Here is a 19,701-nt window from a genome sequence, read left to right as displayed (position 1 = left end):
TGGTACGGTGTTTGATGCTGTTGTGTTGGTTCTAGTAACTTGTGTGGTACGGAGTTTGATGCTGTTGTGTTGGTTCTAGTAACTTGTTTGATGCTGTTGTGTTGGTTCTAGTACCTTGTGTGGTACGGAGTTTGATGCTGTTGTGTTGGTTCTAGTAACTTGTGTGGTACGGAGTTTGATGCTGTTGCGTTGGTTCTAGTAACTTGTGTGGTACGGTGTTTGATGCTGTTGTGTTGGTTCTAGTAACTTGTGTGGTACGGAGTTTGATGCTGTTGTGTTGGTTCTAGTAACTTGTGTGGTACGGAGTTTGATGCTGTTGTGTTGGTTCTAGTAACTTGTGTGGTACGGAGTTTGATGCTGTTGTGTTGGTTCTAGTAACTTGTGTGGTACGGAGTTTGATGCTGTTGTGTTGGTTCTAGTAACTTGTTTGATGCTGTTGTGTTGGTTCTAGTACCTTGTGTGGTACGGAGTTTGATGCTGTTGTGTTGGTTCTAGTACCTTGTGTGGTACGGAGTTTGATGCTGTTGTGTTGGTTCTAGTAACTTGTGTGGTACGGTGTTTGATGTTGTTGTGTTGGTTCTAGTAACTTGTGTGGTACGGAGTTTGATGCTGTTGTGTTGGTTCTAGTAACTTGTGTGGTACGGTGTTTGATGCTGTTGTGTTGGTTCTAGTAACTTGTGTGGTACGGAGTTTGATGCTGTTGCGTTGGTTCTAGTAACTTGTGTGGTACGGTGTTTGATGCTGTTGTGTTGGTTCTAGTAACTTGTGTGGTACGGAGTTTGATGCTGTTGCGTTGGTTCTAGTAACTTGTGTGGTACGGAGTTTGATGCTGTTGTGTTGGTTCTAGTAACTTGTTTGATGCTGTTGTGTTGGTTCTAGTAACTTGTGTGGTACGGAGTTTGATGCTGTTGTGTTGGTTCTAGTAACTTGTTTGATGCTGTTGTGTTGGTTCTAGTACCTTGTGTGGTACGGAGTTTGATGCTGTTGTGTTGGTTCTAGTAACTTGTGTGGTACGGAGTTTGATGCTGTTGCGTTGGTTCTAGTAACTTGTGTGGTACGGTGTTTGATGCTGTTGTGTTGGTTCTAGTAACTTGTGTGGTACGGAGTTTGATGCTGTTGTGTTGGTTCTAGTAACTTGTGTGGTACGGAGTTTGATGCTGTTGCGTTGGTTCTAGTAACTTGTGTGGTACGGTGTTTGATGCTGTTGTGTTGGTTCTAGTAACTTGTGTGGTACGGAGTTTGATGCTGTTGTGTTGGTTCTAGTAACTTGTGTGGTACGGAGTTTGATGCTGTTGTGTTGGTTCTAGTAACTTGTTTGATGCTGTTGTGTTGGTTCTAGTAACTTGTGTGGTACGGAGTTTGATGCTGTTGTGTTGGTTCTAGTAACTTGTTTGATGCTGTTGTGTTGGTTCTAGTACCTTGTGTGGTACGGAGTTTGATGCTGTTGTGTTGGTTCTAGTACCTTGTGTGGTACGGAGTTTGATGCTGTTGTGTTGGTTCTAGTAACTTGTGTGGTACGGTGTTTGATGTTGTTGTGTTGGTTCTAGTAACTTGTGTGGTACGGAGTTTGATGCTGTTGTGTTGGTTCTAGTAACTTGTGTGGTACGGTGTTTGATGCTGTTGTGTTGGTTCTAGTAACTTGTGTGGTACGGAGTTTGATGCTGTTGCGTTGGTTCTAGTAACTTGTGTGGTACGGTGTTTGATGCTGTTGTGTTGGTTCTAGTAACTTGTGTGGTACGGAGTTTGATGCTGTTGCGTTGGTTCTAGTAACTTGTGTGGTACGGAGTTTGATGCTGTTGTGTTGGTTCTAGTAACTTGTTTGATGCTGTTGTGTTGGTTCTAGTAACTTGTGTGGTACGGAGTTTGATGCTGTTGTGTTGGTTCTAGTAACTTGTGTGGTACGGAGTTTGATGCTGTTGTGTTGGTTCTAGTAACTTGTGTGGTACAGTGTTTGATGCTGTTGTGTTGGTTCTAGTAACTTGTGTGGTACGGAGTTTGATGCTGTTGTGTTGGTTCTAGTAACTTGTGTGGTACGGAGTTTGATGCTGTTGTGTTGGTTCTAGTAACTTGTGTGGTACGGTGTTTGATGATGTTGTGTTGGTTCTAGTAACTTGTGTGGTACGGAGTTTGATGCTGTTGTGTTGGTTCTAGTAACTTGTTTGATGCTGTTGTGTTGGTTCTAGTAACTTGTGTGGTACGGAGTTTGATGCTGTTGTGTTGGTTCTAGTAACTTGTTTGATGCTGTTGTGTTGGTTCTAGTACCTTGTGTGGTACGGTGTTTGATGATGTTGTTTTGGTTCTAGTAACTTGTGTGGTACGGAGTTTGATGCTGTTGTGTTGGTTCTAGTAACTTGTGTGGTACGGTGTGCCACTCTAACTTCTGGTTGGAGCTGAACTACCTGGAGGTGGCCAGGGCGGCCCAGTCCTGCTCAGCCCACTTCACAGCCCTGCTCTACTCTGAGATCTACGTAGACAAGATCAAGACTAACATGGAGGAGAACCGCAGGTACACTACACATGATGGGAAATACTGATGTCTCTTATGCCTTTCTTATTCTGTGTTGTTCTCATCATTCTTTACCTCTGCTTACAGAAATCCGGCCAGAGCGTCGCGCAGAATCACATTTGATGAGAGCAGTCAGAACTTCCCTATCTTCAGTCTGACAGAGGAGAGTGTGAAAGACTCTGGTATCAGTCTACAGGTAGAGTTGATTTTGCAATTAACCTTTAGTGTTATTGTCCAATGCATAGCTCTGTACTATCATTTCTTTACCATGTCTTAGGACCTACTGATTGAGGTGTATCGTAGTATTGGGGAGCCAGACAGTCTGTATGGGTGTGGAGGTGGGAAGATGACCAGCGCTCTCACCAGGTGAACTTTGTTATCCTACTTTTGTTCTATCTTTTGTTCTTTTGTTCTATATTCAAAGTTCTGTTTGCTGAGAATTCTCTTTTTGTGTGTCTGTTTTGTAGGATTCGGACCTATGAGCATGAGGCGATGTGGGGAAAGGCTCTGACCTCCTACGACCTCCACTCCAATCTTCCTGATGGCACACGGCAAGTGGGCATTGTGGAGGTAAGCAGAAACTTGTTTGAACTCCAAATCTGTATCGTCTCTGTCTGTGTAAACCATTGTTGGGGACAGATGACAAAACCTAATGCTGCTTGTCCAATGGTCCCTCAGGGTCTGCAGAACATTGGTCTGAGCAGTATCCTGGCCACCTACCTGCGGGGTCTGGAGAGTGAGGGGGTGGAGTGGGGGGCGGAGCTAAGGGAGCTCAGGTTTCAGGCCGCCTGGAGGAACATGCAGTGGGACTGTGACCTATCAGAGAGGTGAGTGGAAAGGGCCTCGGGTTGTGACTTTTATCAGACAGGTGAGTGAGAGGGGCCTTGGGACTGTGGCCTATCGGAAAGGTGAGTGGGAGGGGCCTGTGGAAGACAAGGGGTACTAAAGTAAGGGTTCCTGGGGTGGTATTTTTGAAGGTGAATAAAATATTGCTAAATGGATTGACATGTGCCCTTGGTGTCTTGCCTTCTTGCTTGTTTCAGGAATGAGAAATTGAACCCTGGCTTCAACGAGTCAGTGTTCTGCTCCCTGCAGGCTTTGAGAGACAAAGAGTTTTCCACATTCGATCAAACTCTTAAATATGCCAGGTAAACAAGGTTTCCCTCATGGAAATCAACAACTATCTCTCAGCCATCAAAATATCACCACACAAACAACTATACTCATTGAAATGACTTGTGTGTGGCATCAGGGGTAATGAGGTGGAGGAACTGTGCAGAGGCAGTCTGGAGGCAGTGTCCTCTCTCTACCCTGCTCTACGGAACCTCCAGAGGATCAGTGAGCTGGAGAGCATCCGACAACTCTTCTCCAAGTATGATCTTCCTTCCCAGCATGTCAACATCGCTAATTTCAAATATTTATACAGTATAGAAATAGTGTATTTTATATTTGATACCTCAACACAATGCACATCCACAAACCTAGAGATTTTGTATTTTTTTATAAATGTTTTATTTTTACACACACACAAAAAATACAAAACAATATGATGGTTTTACAGGTAAACAAAAAGAACATGGGAGACTGTTACGGAGAAGTGTAAATGCTTTTTTCAGGCTGGATCATGTATGTTTTAATTCTGTAATGCATTGATTGTTGCTGCCTTCTTGGCCAGGTCTCCCTTGAAAAAGAGACTCTGGGTCTCAATGGGCTTTTCCTGGTTAAATAAAGGTTAAATTAAAAAAACAGAGAGACTTGTAGGCTCCTCCCTCTTTCAATTATTATTAAAAAAACATACAAACACATGATCAGATTTTTTAGAGAGTGCAGGGTTTTGATACTTTAATCTCTTAGGTAATACAAGTCATGTAACTTATATTTCCCCTGGCCTGTGGCAGGCCCCTGACCGACGTAGGCCTGGCCGAGGTGTGTTCCCATTGGCAGCAGCACTCCCAGCTGCTGGTGGACAGTGACTTTACGCTGGTGGAGCCCATCCTGGCCCTGCGCTCCGTGGCCCAGGAGACCCTAATCTCCCAGGAGAGAGACCCTGAAAAGAACAAGTACCTCAGCACTGTCCTCACCTCCCACCTCATGGAGCTCTGCCAACTGGCCCGCGCCGCAGGAAACACACAGGTAGACTGGAGCTCAGCGCTCACTGTGGGGGTGTTTCATACATGTATAGGGTTTATATAGTGTGTTCCACATGTATAGTGTGTCTACTCTACACGTAACAGGAGGAGAATGAGTGCACGTGTTTTTTTTGGTCTGGATTCACACAGCACTCAACCATTTACCGGTATGTTCTCTTAAATAGTGCAGCACAACATGCATTTGCATTGGTCTCTGTGTGAGTGACTATATTGGTCTCTGTGTGAGTGACTATATTGGTCTATGTGTGAGTGACTATATTGGTCTCTGTGTGAGTGACTATATTGGTCTCTGTGTGTGAGTGACTATATTGGTCTCTGTGTGTGAGTGACTATATTGGTCTCTGTGTGTGAGTGACTATATTGGTCTCTGTGTGTGAGGGACTATATTGGTCTCTGTGTGTGAGGGACTATATTGGTCTCTGTGTGTGAGGGACTATATTGGTCTCTGTGTGTGAGGGACTATATTGGTCTATGTGTGAGGGACTATATTGGTCTATGTGTGAGTGACTATATTGGTCTATGTGTGAGTGACTATATTGGTCTGTGTGAGTGACTATATTGGTCTCTGTGTGTGAGGGACTATATTGGTCTCTGTGTGTGAGGGACTATATTGGTCTCTGTGTGTGAGGGACTATATTGGTCTCTGTGTGTGAGGGACTATATTGGTCTCTGTGTGTGAGGGACTATATTGGTCTCTGTGTGTGAGGGACTATATTGGTCTCTGTGTGTGAGGGACTATATTGGTCTCTGTGTGTGAGGGACTATATTGGTCTCTGTGTGTGAGGGACTATATTGGTCTCTGTGTGTGAGGGACTATATAGTGCCCCCCTCACCCCTGTGTCGTCTGTCTTACTGCTGTGCTCTTTTCACCCCTGTGCCGTCCTCACCCCTCCCCAGCTGGCAGAGCGGGCACTTTTCCAGATGAAGCAGCATGGCGGAGGAGGGGGGCGGGGCTCCACAGCGTCGTCATGGCAGCTGGAGGAGGCACAGGTGTTTTGGGCGAAGGGAGAGCAGGGTCTTGCTCTGGGGCTACTGAGAAAGATGATCCACACTCTGGAGGAGCAGGTCAGTGGGAGTCAGTCTACATGTTAACTACTCAGTCTTGGGGACAGGAGTTTTTGTTGACCAGGGAAAAACTCTAGGCCTATAACGAGCTTCATTTTGTTCCTTTGTCTTGGCCAGGTTAACTTTAACCCTGCCCTGGTGCCGGTGTTCACGGAGTGCCTGAGGCTGTGTGGGAACTGGCTGGCAGAGACGTGCCTGGAGAGCCCTGGGGTCATCCTGGAGAAGTACCTGGAGAGGGTAAAACTAAGGCCCATATAGTATAATCCACTCCTTGGGCACAGTTGATCTATAGTGTGTGACTGTCTGGGTCTGTGTGTGTGTGACTGTCTGGGTCTGTGTGACTGTCTGGGTCTGTGTGTTTGACCTCCTGTAGGCAGTGGAGTTGATCGAGGGCCATGCGATAGGTTCAGACACCAAGCTGCAGAGCCAGAGGACGCAGGCCTTCCTGTCCCTGGCCAGGTTCTCAGATGCCCAGTACCAGGGCATTGATAACTACATGAAGTCATCTGAGTTTGAGAACAAACAGGCTCTGCTGGAGAAGGCCAAGGAGGAGGTGGACTTGATGAGGGAGCGCAAGGTCGGCACCAACAGGTCAGACACAAACTCACAGCAGAGAATGAGAGCACTGTTAACCTTGTGCGGATTTGAATCAGCTTGTTTTGTGCAGGTTCTACACCGGCTGAGTGTAGGTGACAGATACTGAAAGAGAGTTGGCCTCCGAGCTGTTGTGAAGATTTTATTTTCCACTGTCCTCTCTGCTCAATACCTACTGTGTGTGTATGATATTCCAACTCCCTCTCCCAGGTACACAGTGAAGGTGCAGAGGGAGTTGGAGCTGGATGAGAGGGCTCTGTCCAACCTGCAGGCTGACAGAAGGAGGTTCCTGTGTAAGGCTGTGGAGAACTACATCCATTGTCTGGAGCAGGGTGAGGAGCACGACACCTGGGTGTTCCGCCTGGCCTCACTGTGGCTGGAGAACGCTGACGTCAAGATAGTCAACGACATGATGAAGGTGAGTTAGTGATATCACACTAACTAACATCCCCAAACACTCACTACATTGATACAATATTGTTTGTTGCACTATTTGTTTAGTCTGGGCTCCATTCCAAACTGAAATCTCTCTGTTTGGATCCCAGGCTACCTGGCATTAGTGTGTCTTCCCATTCACATGAGAGAAACTACAATTTGTTTGACTATTTCTTGTGCTTCAGGGAGGTGTGAACAGGATCCCGTCCTATAAGTTTCTGCCTCTCATGTACCAGCTGGCTGCCCGCATGGGGACCAAAATGTCTGCTACAGTGGCAGAGGATGTGGGCTTCCATGGTGTTCTCAATGAGGTGAGACTTCAATATGTTTCAATAGGCAACAGAAGTCTGTTTGAACTATAGAGTTGTCTTCCTCAGCTTAGCATGTTTCCATCTATCCATCCATACATCTGTTCATCCATCCTTCCATCACAGCTGATCTGCCTGTCGTGTCTGGAGCACCCTCACCACACCCTCTTCATCATCCTGGCTCTGGTCAACGCTAACAAGGACGAGAGCTTCTCCCGCAGCCGCCTGTCCAAGAGCACCCCGCGCCATTCCTCCCAACTGGACCTGGTAGGCCCAACACCTAGCTAAACACTGCCAATAAAAGAAAGAGGGAACTGGGTCTCTACTGTGTGCATGACCTGTTACTGTCTTGTTGGAATTCTCTTAGGAACTGAGTTAGTTTTTAGTGTGTGTCGCGTGAGAATGAAGGAAAGATGTGATGTCTTGTAGGAGCGGTCTGAGGTGGCCCAGAGGATAATGAACAAGATCAGGAAGAAGAGAGCCCAGATGATCAGAGGCATAGAGGTCCTCTGTGATGCCTACATCACTCTGGCCTACATGGACGCCAGTCGACACAAGACAGAGAAAAGTGAGTGACAATGGCACACTCCTTACAGCACTGAACACAGCATATCAAATGTATTTATATAGCCCTTCGTACATCAGCTGATATCTCAAAGTGCTGTACAGAAACCAGCCTAAAACCCCAAACAGCAAGCAATGCCGGTGTAGAAGCACATGTCACCCTGCATCCCACTGCTGACTTGCCTCTGAAGCACTGTTGGTCCTGGTCGCTCCCTGGATGGGAGACCTGATGCTGCTGGAAGTAGTGTTGGAGGGCCAGTAGAAGGCACTCTTTTCTCTGGTCTAAAAAAAGGTCCCAGGGCAGTGATTGGGGACATTGCCCTGTGTAGTTTGGATGAGACATTAAACGGGTGTCCTGACTATGTGGTCACTAAAAGATCCCATGGCACTTATCGTAAGAGTAGGGGTGTTAACCTTGGTGTCCTGGCCCTCATACCGTCATGGAGCTTCTAATCATTCCCTGCTTCCAATTGGTTTATTCATCCCCCCTTCTCTCCCCTGTAACTATTCCCCAGGTCGTTGCTGTAAATTAGAATATTTTCTCAGTCAATTTACCTAAATAAAATAGAAAAACACAACCACCTTCATGAATGACTACCTAGTTTTTACCACATGCTATTGTGTTTGTGAAGTTATTGTACCTTGTGTTCCTCTGTAGAAGCCATCCTCATCCCCTCTGACCAGCCCATCATGCAGATTAAGAACCTAGATGATGTCATCATTCCTACAATGGAGATCAAGGTAGAGAATGTGTTTGATCATCTGTGGATCCCTCACTAGTCAATCACCTGACATAAGGGGATTTTTGTTATGCAATAGGATGTTTTGCAGCCAGTTTGTATAGTGTTTGCACTGTAATGTATGTATATACCATGTCACACCAATGGCATGCTTTGAAAAGGGATGTAAGAAGGACTTGTGTCCATATTGGTCTCTGTTTTAACAGGTGGACCCCTCGGGTAAATATGACAACCTGGTGACCATCAAGTCCTTCAAGCCTCACTTTCACCTGGCCGGAGGGGTCAACCTGCCCAAGATCATTGACTGTGTGGGATCAGACGGGAAGAGCAGACGACAACTGGTCAAGGTGAGATGAACTGTGAATCATAGATTTATATCGCTGTTCCCCCTGCAAGTCATTGTGTGAGTAAACTGTGTGTTCAATGCAATTCAAATCAAATTTATTTATATAGCCCTTCGTACATCAGCTGATATCTCAAAGTGCTGTACAGAAACCCAGCCTAAAACCCCAAACAGCAAGCAATGCAGGTGTAGAAGCACGGTGGCTAGGAAAAACTCCCTAGAAAGGCCAAAACCTAGGAAGAAACCTAGAGAGGAACCAGGCTATGAGGGGTGGCCAGCCATCTTCTGGCTGTGCCGGGTGGAGATTATAACAGAACATGGCCAAGATGTTCAAATGTTCATAAATGACCAGCATGGTCAAATAATAATAATCACAGTGGTTGTCGAGGGTGCAGCACCTCAGGAGTAAATGTCAGTTGGCTTTTCATAGCCGATCATTTTAAGAGTATCTCTACCGCTCCTGCGGTCTCTAGAGAGTTGAAAACAGCAGGTCTGGGACAGGTAGCACATCCGGTGAACAGGTCAGGGTTCCATAGCCGCAGGCAGAACAGTTGAAACTGGAGCAGCAGCACGGCCTGGTGGACTGGGGACAGCAAGGAGTCATCATGTCAGGTCGTCCTGAGGCATGGTCCTAGGGCTCAGGTCCAGAAAACTTGTCACTACCAGTCTAATAAATGCACAGTCAAGATGTTGGAGTTTCATGATGAAATAACAGATTAGCTCATGGAAAATGCCAAGAAGGAATCAGTCTTGAAATACTTACCTGATGGTCCTGGAAAAAAATATTTGGTATATTAAGACCGTTTTCTGACGTTCTTTTTTGGCAAATTCACTCAACATAGCATGTGGCAGTGCACCCATCACACAAACTCTATAGAGAATTGGTCAGTTCCGGTGTAGTGTTTTATTTTGATATTATGTCGTTTGTTACCACCTGTGACCTTTGCCACTCTGTATCCTCAGGGCCAGGATGACCTGCGGCAGGATGCTGTGATGCAGCAGGTGTTCCACATGTGTTCTATGCTGCTGCAGCGCAACACTGAGACACGCAAGAGGAAACTCAACATCCGACGCTACAAGGTCACTCACTGCCCCAGTCTCACAGCTCAATTTATTTAAATACATTTGCCGGTACTGTAAATTGCTCTGTAGACGAGTTTCTGTTTTGGGAGGGGGGGTACGATTTTTTATTTATTTTTAATCTACTTACACAATAGACAACTTAACATTTCACAGACATAGATCCACAAGAGACAAGCTTCTGTTAAATTACTCAGTTGACTATTCCTCATCATATCATTGTTATGTTATATGTAAAAATACATATACATATTCTTAAGGAGCTGTTATCAATTTTGGTGGATGGGAGTGATTGAGGCCCCTGTCTCTGCCCCCAGGTGGTGCCCTTCTCCCAGCGTAGTGGGGTTCTAGAATGGTGCTCGGGGACCGTCCCTATAGGGGATTTCCTCATAGACCCACAAAAGGGCGCTCACACACGCTTCTGCCCCCAAGACTGGACCAGCATAACCTGCAGGAAAAAGATGATGGTGAGTCTCACTTTGACTCATTTATTCTTAGTCCCTTGATGGCTGAATTGTGTAGTACTGTGATTTCGTAGTAACATATTGTTTTTACTGTAGGAGTCTCAGAGGCTTGGTTCCGATGGGAAGACCCAGGCTTTCAGTGAGGTGTGTCAGAACTTCCGCCCTGTCTTCCGGTACTTCTGCATGGAGCGATTCCTGGACCCGGCAGTGTGGCTGGAAAAACGGCTGGCCTACACTCGCAGTGTGGCCACTTCCTCCATCGGTACAAACACCATCACCTCTGCTCTCCACAACACAATACAATCATTACCATACCTACACAATGTTTTGGGGCTATTCATCTGATGTACTTCAACACATTCTTCCTTTGTTTCTGTGTTTGTTCTCCTCAGTGGGCTACATTGTTGGACTGGGGGATAGGCACATTCAGAACATCCTTATAGACGAACAGACAGCTGAACTGGTGCATATTGATTTGGGTAAGGAGGATACTCATAATAGCTGTGTCTGAGTAAACATTTGAGGAACGTGTCTTGAGAACATTTTGGGTTAGGTATTTGGTGTAATGCGTTTATCTCTCTTCAGGTGTAGCGTTTGAACAGGGCAAGATTCTCCCAACTCCTGAGACTGTTCCCTTCAGGCTATCCAGAGATATTGTGGATGGGATGGGCATAACGGGGGTGGAGGGCGTTTTCAGAAGGTGAGCAGACAACGAGACCCAATGCAGATAGATCTGGATGGATTTTATTCAAGCAAAACATTTTTTTTATCAGGATATCATTTTTACTGTGTTCATCTCTACCATTCAGATGCTGTGAGAAGACCATGGAAGTCATGAGGAGTTCACAAGAGTCCTTGCTGACTATTGTAGAGGTATAAACACAAACATATACACACACACAAATACTGTTCACATTCACTCAATGTCTGTATGAGAGCTTGGAGTGTATGTTCATTACATGTTTATGTGATAACTCCTGCTATTCCTTTGCCCTGTGGTGTAGGTACTGCTGTACGACCCTCTGTTTGACTGGACCATGAACCCTCTCAAGGCCTTCTACCTGCAGCAGCAGCATGATGAGCAGGCTGAGCTCCAGGCCACGCTCAACTCTACACTGGGGGGAGACATCCTGGAGGCCCACCGCAAGTCCAGGTACTCTTCAGTACTATAAACCCCCCACATCAGGGGTCTCTGCCTACTAGTATACCATCAAGTGGAATCATATACCTGAGAGCACACTCTCAGTCCTGTCTCAGTCCTGATGTTACTCACCAAACCCTCCACATGCTTTTGAAACATCAAATCAAACTTTATTTGTCACATGCGCCTAATACAACTTAGTGACATACTTACTTACAAACCCTTAACTAACAATGCGGTTCAAGAAAGAGTTAAGAAAATATTTACCAAATAAACTAAAGTAAAAACGAATAAAAAGTAACACAATAAAATAACAATAACGGGGCTATATAGAGGTGGTACCGGTACATAGTCAATGTGCGGGGATACAGGTTAGTCGAGGTAATTTGTACATGCAGGTAGGGTTAAAGTGACTATCTGGGGACCCATGCCAAATCTTGTCAGTCTCCTGAGGGTTAAAAGGCGTTGTCGTGCCCTCTTCACGACTGTCTTGGTGTGTTTGAACCATGATAGTTCATTGGTGATGTGGACACACTCTTGACCCGCTCCAGTACAGCCCCGTCGATGTTAATGGGGACCTGTTCGGCCCGCCTTTTCCTGTAGTCCACAATCAGCTCCTTTGTCTTGCTCACAGTGAGGGAGAGGCTGTTGTCACTGACCTCCTCCCTATGGGTTGTCACATTGTTATCGGTGATCAGGCCTACCACTGTTGTGTCATCAGCAAACTTAAAGATGGTGTTGGAGTCGTGTTTGGCAACGCAGTCGTGGGTGAACAGGGAGTACAGGAGGGGACTAATCACACACCCCTGACGAGCCCCAGTGTTGAGGATCAGCGTGGCAGACGTGTTGTTGCCTACACTTACCACCTGGGGGTGGCCCGTCAGGAAGTCCAGGATCCAGTTGCAGAGGGAGGTGTTTAGTCCCAGGGTCCTTAGCTTAGTGATGAGCTTTTTGGACACTATGGTGTTGAACGCTGAGCTGTAGTCAATGAGCAGCATTCTCACATAGGTGTTCCTTGTGGACAGGTGGGAAAGAGCAGTATGGAGTGCGTTTCAAATTGTGTCATCTGTGTATCTGTTGGGGCGATATGCAAATTGGAGTGGGTCTAGGGTATCCAGGATGATGCTGTTGATGTGAGCCATGACCAGTCTTTCAAAGCACTTCATGGCTACCGACATGAGTGCTACAGGGTGGTAATCACTTTGGCAGGTTATCTTTGCTTCCTTGGGCACAGGGACTATGGTGGTGTGCTTGAAACATGTAGGTATTAGAGCAGGGGTCGGGAACCTATGGCTCCCGAGCCAGGTGTGGCTCTTTTGATGATTGTATCTGGCTCGCAGATAAAACAAAATATTCTCACTTTTTTTAAAATTTGTTTTATTTTTTTCTCCCCTTTTCACCCCAATTTTCGTGGTATCCAATCGCTAGTAATTACTATCTTGTCTCGCTACAACTCCCGTTCGGGCTCGGGAGAGACGAAGGTCGAAAGCCATGCGTCCTCCGAAGCACAACCCAACCAAGCCGCACTGCTTCTTAACACAGCGCGCCTCCAACCCGGAAGCCAGCCGCACCAATGTGTCGGAGGAAACACCGTGCACCCGCCCCCCTCGGTTAGCGCGCACTGCGCCCGGCCCACCACCTGAGTCGCTGGAGCGCGATGAGACAAGGATATCCCTACCGGCCAAACCCTCAATAACCCGGACGCCACCCAGGACCACTGCGCCACCCGGGAGGCCTATTCTCCCTTGTTTTAATCCATCCATCGATTTTTCACTGCTCATGTCCTGTTCAGGGCTGCAGGAGCAATTGTCCATTATTTTAATTAAATGATACTGGCCTACGTTGGCCGTTGCTAGGTTAAACAGGTAAACGCCTCCTTTTGAATCAGTCTGCTCGGTCATTAGCTCAAAGCTAACCCTTCGACGAAGAAGATGGCGAAAAGAAAAAAAGATGACGAGTATCGTACATTTCAGGACGAATGGACCGAAGAATTCGCCTTTGTGGAGAGAGCAGGTTCTGCGGTGTGTCTAATTTGCAATGACAAAATTACATCGATGAAACGGTCGAATGTAAAGCGGCACTTCGACAAATTCAGAAGCTTATTATACTGACATTTAGTTGAATTCACTTTTAAAATATATTATATGGCTCTCACTGAAATACATTTCCAAATGTTTTGCTTTCATGGCTCTCTTAGTCAAAAAGGTTCCCGACCCCTGTATTAGAGACTCAGTCAGGGAGAGGTAGAAAATGTCAGTGAAGACTTGCCAGTTGGTCCGCGCATGCTTTGAGTGCACGTCCTGGTAATCCGTCTGGCCCCGCGGCTTTGTGAATGTTGACCTGTTTAAAGGTCTTGTTCACATCGGCTACTGAGAGCGTTATTACACAGTTGTCCGGAACAGCTGGTGTACTCATGCATGCTTCAGTGTTGCTTGCCTCGACGCAATCATAAAAGGCATTTAGCTCGTCTGGTAGGCTCGCGTCACTGGGCAGCTTGTGGCTGGGTTTCCCTTTGTATTCCGTAATAGTTTTCAAGCCCTGCAACATCTGACGAGCGTTAGAGTCGGTGTAGTAGGATTCAATCTTAATCCTTTATTGACGCTTTGCCTGTTTGATGGTTCGTCTGAGGGCGTAGTGGGATTTCTTATAAGCATCCGGATTAGTGTCCCACTCCTTGAACGCGGCAGCTCTAGCCTTTACCTCGATGCGGATGTTGCTTGTAATCCATGGCTTCTGGTTGGGATATGTATGTACGGTCACTGTGGGGACGACGTCGTCAATGCACTTATTGATGAAGCCGATGACTGAGGTGGTATACTCCTCAATGCCATTGGATGAATCCTGGACATTCCAGTCTGTGCTAGCAAAACAGTCCTGTAGCGTAGCGTCTGCGTCATTTGACCACTTGCCTGCATTAAAGTCCCCGGTGTGGTGGTTCATTTCTGTATTACCAAATGAGGAGAGACAAACTTCACACACCAGTCAAAGTTATACTTAAACTACATCTTTAATAATAAGAGCTTTGAAATAGCAATGACTTTCAACGATTCCCTATTTTCTTTTTTTTGTAACAGTATTTTTATTGGAATTTCACAATTTTCACCCATATTAAGAGATACAACAAAAGAGACAAAGCAACAAAAAAAAACAGCACTCACTTACACATACATACATACATACATACATACATACATACGCATACATACATACATACATACGCATACATACACACACATACACACCCATACATACGTACACCATTTTCCTCTCCCCGCTCGGCGCTTCTCTCACCCCATCCCCATCATTGCGTCTCTCAATACATACATTTTAAACAAACTTACAAACAGAAATTAAACAAAAAAGCTCAGTTTAAACTAAGAAGTTAGGTTCCACACATGGAACGTACAGTGTAATTCTGAAATACATAGATCACCACCATTCTAAGAGAATCCTTGCAGGTAATTTAGATAAACCCATACTTTGTAGAACTGATCTGTTTTAGAATGCAATGTACATGTCACATATTCCAGAGGCACCCATTCAAATAGTACCTCATGCCAATCTTTAATAGAAGGAACCTTATCACTAATCCACTGTAAAAGGATGTTTTTCCTTGCTGCAAAGGTAAGGATGTTGTAAAGCCTCCTCTTACCCACAGAAGTAACATGCCTACTAGAGGTCGAACGATTAATCGGAATGGCCTATTAATTAGGGACGATTTCAAGTGTTCATAACAATCAGAAATCGATATTTTTGGACACCGATTTTGCCGCTTTAAAAAAAAATTGTAAGATTTTTTTTACACCTTTTATTTAATCTTTATTTAACTAGGCAAGTCAGTTAAGAACACATTCTTATTTTCAATGACAGCCTAGGAACAGTGGGGCAGAACGACAGATTTTCACCTTGTCAGCTCGGGGGATCCAATCTTGCAACCTTTCAGTTAACTAGTCCAACGCGACCTGCCTCTCTCTCCTTGCACTCCACAAGGAGACTGCCTGTTACGCGAATGCAGTAAGCCAAGGTAAGTTGCTAGCTAGCATTAAACTTGTCTTATAAAAACAATCAATCAATCATAATCACTAGTTAACTACACATGGTTGATGATATTACTAGATATTATCTAGTGTGTCCTGCGTTGCATATAATCTGACTGAGCATACAAGCATACAAGTATCTAAGTATCTGACTGAGCGGTGGTAGGCAGAAGCAGGCGTGTAAACATTCATTCAAACAGCACTTTCGTGCGTTTTGCCATGCAGCTCTTCAATGTGCGTCAAGCATTGCGCTGTTTATGACTTCAAGCCTATCAACTCCTGAGATGAGGCTGGTGTAACTGAAGTGAAATGGCTGGCTATTTAGCGCGCGCTAATAGCATTTCAAACGTCACTCGCTCTGAGACTTGGAGTAGTTGTTCCCCTTGCTCTGCATTGGTAACGCTGCTTCGAGGGTGGCTGTTGTCGTTGTGTTCCTCGTTCGAGCCCAGGGAGGAGCGAGGAGAGGGACGGAAGCTATACTGTTACACTGGCAATACTAAAGTGCCTATAAGAACGTCCAATAGTCAAAGGTATATGAAATACAAATTGTATAGAGGGAAATAGTCCTATAATTCCAATAATAACTACAACCTAAAACTTCTTACCTGGGAATATTGAAGACTCGTGTTAAAAGGAACCACCAGCTCTCATATGTTCTCATGTTCTGGGCAAGGAACTCAAACGTTAGCTTTCTTACATAGCACATATTGCACTTTTACTTTCTTCTCCAACACTTTGTTTTTGCATTATTTAACTTCACTAGGGTAGGGGGCAGCATTCGGAATTTTGGATGAAATGCATGCCCAAATTAAACTGCCTGCATCTCGGGCCCAGAATACAGTGGGGCAAAAAAGTATTTAGTCAGCCACCAATTGTGCAAGTTCTTCCACTTAAAAAGATGAGAGAGGCCTGTAATTTTCATCATAGGTACACTTCAACTATGACAGACAAAATGAGAAAAAGAAATCCAGAAAATCACATTGTAGGATTTTTTATGAATTTATTTGCAATTTATGGTGGAAAATAGGTATTTATCTCAAAGGATCCAGTTGCAGAGGGAGGTTTTCCCTTTTTGAGAATGTGATATGTTGGCTTCTCTCAGCGTTTGAGGGAGCTGGTCATTTGAAAATTAGTGGTTAAACATATCACGCAATGGCTCAAGGATCAGGCCATGGAACTCTTTATAGAACTCACTACAAAACCGGTCTGGTCCTGGGGCCTTACCATTTTGCAGATTCTTAATTGCGAACATTATCTCTTCCTCGGTAATAGGGGCATTAAGGTGAGACCTCTGTTCTTCGGAGATAGTAGGGAGCTTAATCTTAGAAAATAAGTTCTCCATTAACCTGTCTAGGATCAGCGTGGCGCTAGCGGCACACCCCCCCCCCCCCCCCCCCCCACTGAAAAACCAGTGCCGCGAAATTCAAAAAAAATATTTTAAAATATTTAACTTTCACACATTAAAGTCCAATACAGCTAATGAAAGACACAGATCTTGTGAATCCAGTCAACATGTCCGATTTTTAAAATGTTTTACAGGGAAGACACAATATGTAAAGATGTACATCTATTACCTAAAAACACATTAGCATAATCCACCATCTTTTATTTGTCCACCAACACCAGTAGCCATCACCAATTTGGCTAAACTAAGATATTTATAGCCCCTAACCAACAAAAAAACTCATCAGATGACAGTCTGATAACATATTTATGGTATGGGATAGGTTTTGTTAGAAAAAAGTGCATATTTCAGGTAGATGGCATAGGTTACAATTGCACCCACCGTCACAAATGGAATAGAAAAACTACATTGAGCAACGTGTTTACCTACTTACTAATCATCAAACATTTCGTAAAAATACACAGCATACACGAATCGAAAGACACAGATCCTGTGAATACAGACAATATTTCAGATTTTCTAAGTGTCTTACAGCGAAAACACAATAAATCGTTATATTAGCATAGCACATAGCACATAGCAGCCCAGCATTGATTCTAGCCAAAGTGAGCGATAACGTCAACATCGCCAAAAATATATTAATTTTTTCACTAACCTTCTCAGAATTCTTCAGATGACACTCCTGTAACATCATATTACACAATGCATATAGAGTTTGATCGAAAACGTTTATATTTAGCCACCAAAATCATGGTTAGACAATGTGAAATGTAACTCAGCTGGTCAGAATATGTCCTTGCGCCACTTAGACAGTGATCTACTCTTATACATAAATACTCATAAACGTGACTAAAAAATATAGGGTGGACAGGGATTGATAGACAATTTAATTCTTAATACAATTGCGGAATTACATTTTTTAATTTATCCTTACTTTTCAATACAGTTTGCGCCAAGCGAAGCTACGTCAAAAAACATGGCGTCCTAAGCCACTAAAATGTTTCGACAGAAACACGATTTATCATAATAAAAATGTCCTACCTTGAGCTGTTCTTCCATCAGTATCTTGGGCAAAGGATCCTTTCTTGGGAGTAATCGTCTTTTGGTGGAAAGCTGTCCTCTTGCCATGTGGAAATGCCAACTGCGTTCGGGATGAACTGAAAAGCGTGCCCAACTATTCACATCGTTTCAAAAATAAATGTCCCAAAATCGCACTAAACGGATATAAATTGCTATAAAACGCTTTAAATTAACTACCTTATGATGTTTTTAACTCCTATAACGAGTGAAAAGATGACCGGAGAAATATAACAGGCTAAACTAAGCTTGGAACAGGAGGGGGTCGGTGTCCTCCACGCGCGTTACGCAGCAAGAAAAGACTTGCTAGCTACAGGGTTTTTTCATTTATAGGGCCTGTGAACGCGCAATCGACCCCATTGGAATCGTCATCACGTAAAGGCATCCAGGGGAAGACGTAAGAAGTGTCCGTATAGTCATAGCAATAACAGTGCCCTTTTAACTGACTTCAGAACAGTGGCCAACATTTCTCAAATCTGACTCCATGTCAGGGAAATTGCTGTAGAATGGGCTCTGTTCCACTTAGAGACAAAATTTCAACTCCTATAGAAACTATAGACTGTTTTCTATCCAATAATAATAATAATATGCATATTGTACGATCAAGGATTTTGTGGGAAGCCGTTTCAAAAATTACCCAATTAGCATAAATAGTCTCAACAGCGCCCCCTTCCTCAACAGGTTAATTTGGGTGCATCATTTGGCAGTTCTGAGGCATAAAGGTTTGCATAAAATGTCTTAAATGAGTCATTTATCAATTTATTTTCATATAAATGATTGCCATCAGAATCAGTAATAGTAGCAATTGACTGTGAGTCAGCTCTCTTTTTAGCTAGGTACGCCAAGTACTTTCCTGGCTTATCGCCATGTTCATATAGCTTTTGCCTGACAAATCTAATTTTCTTTTCAGCGTCCTGTGTTAGGAGAGAGTCCAACGTTGATCTAAGAACTGATATTTCCTTTAATAGGGCAGGAGTGGGAGTTTTAATATAGTCCTTCTCTTTAGTTCCTAATTCACCCTCTAACGTTTTTTGCTTTTCACGCTTTTTCCGCCTCTTAGTGGCTGTGTATGACATAATCAGACCCCTGGCGTACGCTTTACAGGTTTCCCAAAGGAGCGAGGGGTTATCTGTTGATTGAGAGTTAATAGAGAAAAATGCTTTAAACTCTGTAATAAAATATGATGTGAATGTATGGTCTTTAAGGATGGTTGTATTCAACCTCCAATGTCTTGACAGATTGAATGAGTTTTATGTCCAGGATCACCTCCGCATGATCAGATATGACTATGTTTCCTATCCTAGCGGATAAAACAGACTGCAAAGACGTCCTGGGCATAAAAAAAGTAATCTATTCTAGTCTGACATCCATGAGGTGCAGAGAAAAAAGTGAACTCTGTTGGAGGGGTGAAAAGTTCTCCAAACATCAGCATACCCCAGATCATTACAAATAACTTTAAGTGACTTAGCTCGAGGAGAGAGTGAAGCTATACCGCTGGGAAACTTATCAATAAGGGGGTTCAACAAACAATTAAAATATCCTCCAACCACTGCAGTGTCTGAGTTTAATTTTGAAAAGTCTAGAAATACCTTAGTGAGGAAATCAGGGGGGTGGGCAGGGGGGAAGTAAATATTCGTTATAGAAATGTTCTGCCCTTGTAAAGTACCATTTAATTATAACAAAGCGACCAAATGTATCTTTCACACAATTCAAGACCTTAAGTTATTTTTCACAAGAATTGCTACACCTCTACTTCTGGATGTAAATGATGAGAAAAACACTTGACCAAACC

The 19,701-nt window shown here is 44.3% G+C and overlaps 1 protein-coding gene across 4 annotated transcripts in view; it reads left to right on the top strand.

The window, feature by feature from the left end:
• Positions 1-19,701, top strand: part of atm (ATM serine/threonine kinase) — a 48,380-nt gene that overhangs the window by 24,680 nt on the left and 3,999 nt on the right. For all 4 annotated transcript variants that reach the window (XM_055895545.1, XM_055895546.1, XM_055895544.1 and 1 more), the window contains 24 exons: positions 2,348-2,506; positions 2,594-2,702; positions 2,784-2,872; positions 2,974-3,076; positions 3,185-3,333; positions 3,550-3,654; positions 3,759-3,878; positions 4,405-4,639; positions 5,554-5,721; positions 5,839-5,958; positions 6,095-6,312; positions 6,526-6,733; positions 6,936-7,061; positions 7,185-7,325; positions 7,488-7,626; positions 8,281-8,363; positions 8,569-8,709; positions 9,669-9,785; positions 10,103-10,252; positions 10,346-10,511; positions 10,642-10,728; positions 10,835-10,949; positions 11,059-11,122; positions 11,254-11,402. In XM_055895545.1, coding sequence (XP_055751520.1) covers positions 2,348-2,506; positions 2,594-2,702; positions 2,784-2,872; positions 2,974-3,076; positions 3,185-3,333; positions 3,550-3,654; positions 3,759-3,878; positions 4,405-4,639; positions 5,554-5,721; positions 5,839-5,958; positions 6,095-6,312; positions 6,526-6,733; positions 6,936-7,061; positions 7,185-7,325; positions 7,488-7,626; positions 8,281-8,363; positions 8,569-8,709; positions 9,669-9,785; positions 10,103-10,252; positions 10,346-10,511; positions 10,642-10,728; positions 10,835-10,949; positions 11,059-11,122; positions 11,254-11,402 — 3,261 coding nt within the window. The remainder of the gene's footprint in view (positions 1-2,347; positions 2,507-2,593; positions 2,703-2,783; positions 2,873-2,973; positions 3,077-3,184; positions 3,334-3,549; positions 3,655-3,758; positions 3,879-4,404; positions 4,640-5,553; positions 5,722-5,838; positions 5,959-6,094; positions 6,313-6,525; positions 6,734-6,935; positions 7,062-7,184; positions 7,326-7,487; positions 7,627-8,280; positions 8,364-8,568; positions 8,710-9,668; positions 9,786-10,102; positions 10,253-10,345; positions 10,512-10,641; positions 10,729-10,834; positions 10,950-11,058; positions 11,123-11,253; positions 11,403-19,701) is intronic.

This window comes from Salvelinus fontinalis, chromosome 33 (assembly GCF_029448725.1).
Source record: "Salvelinus fontinalis isolate EN_2023a chromosome 33, ASM2944872v1, whole genome shotgun sequence".
Lineage (NCBI taxonomy): Eukaryota > Metazoa > Chordata > Actinopteri > Salmoniformes > Salmonidae > Salvelinus > Salvelinus fontinalis.
This window is presented reverse-complemented; position numbering and strand designations above follow the sequence as displayed.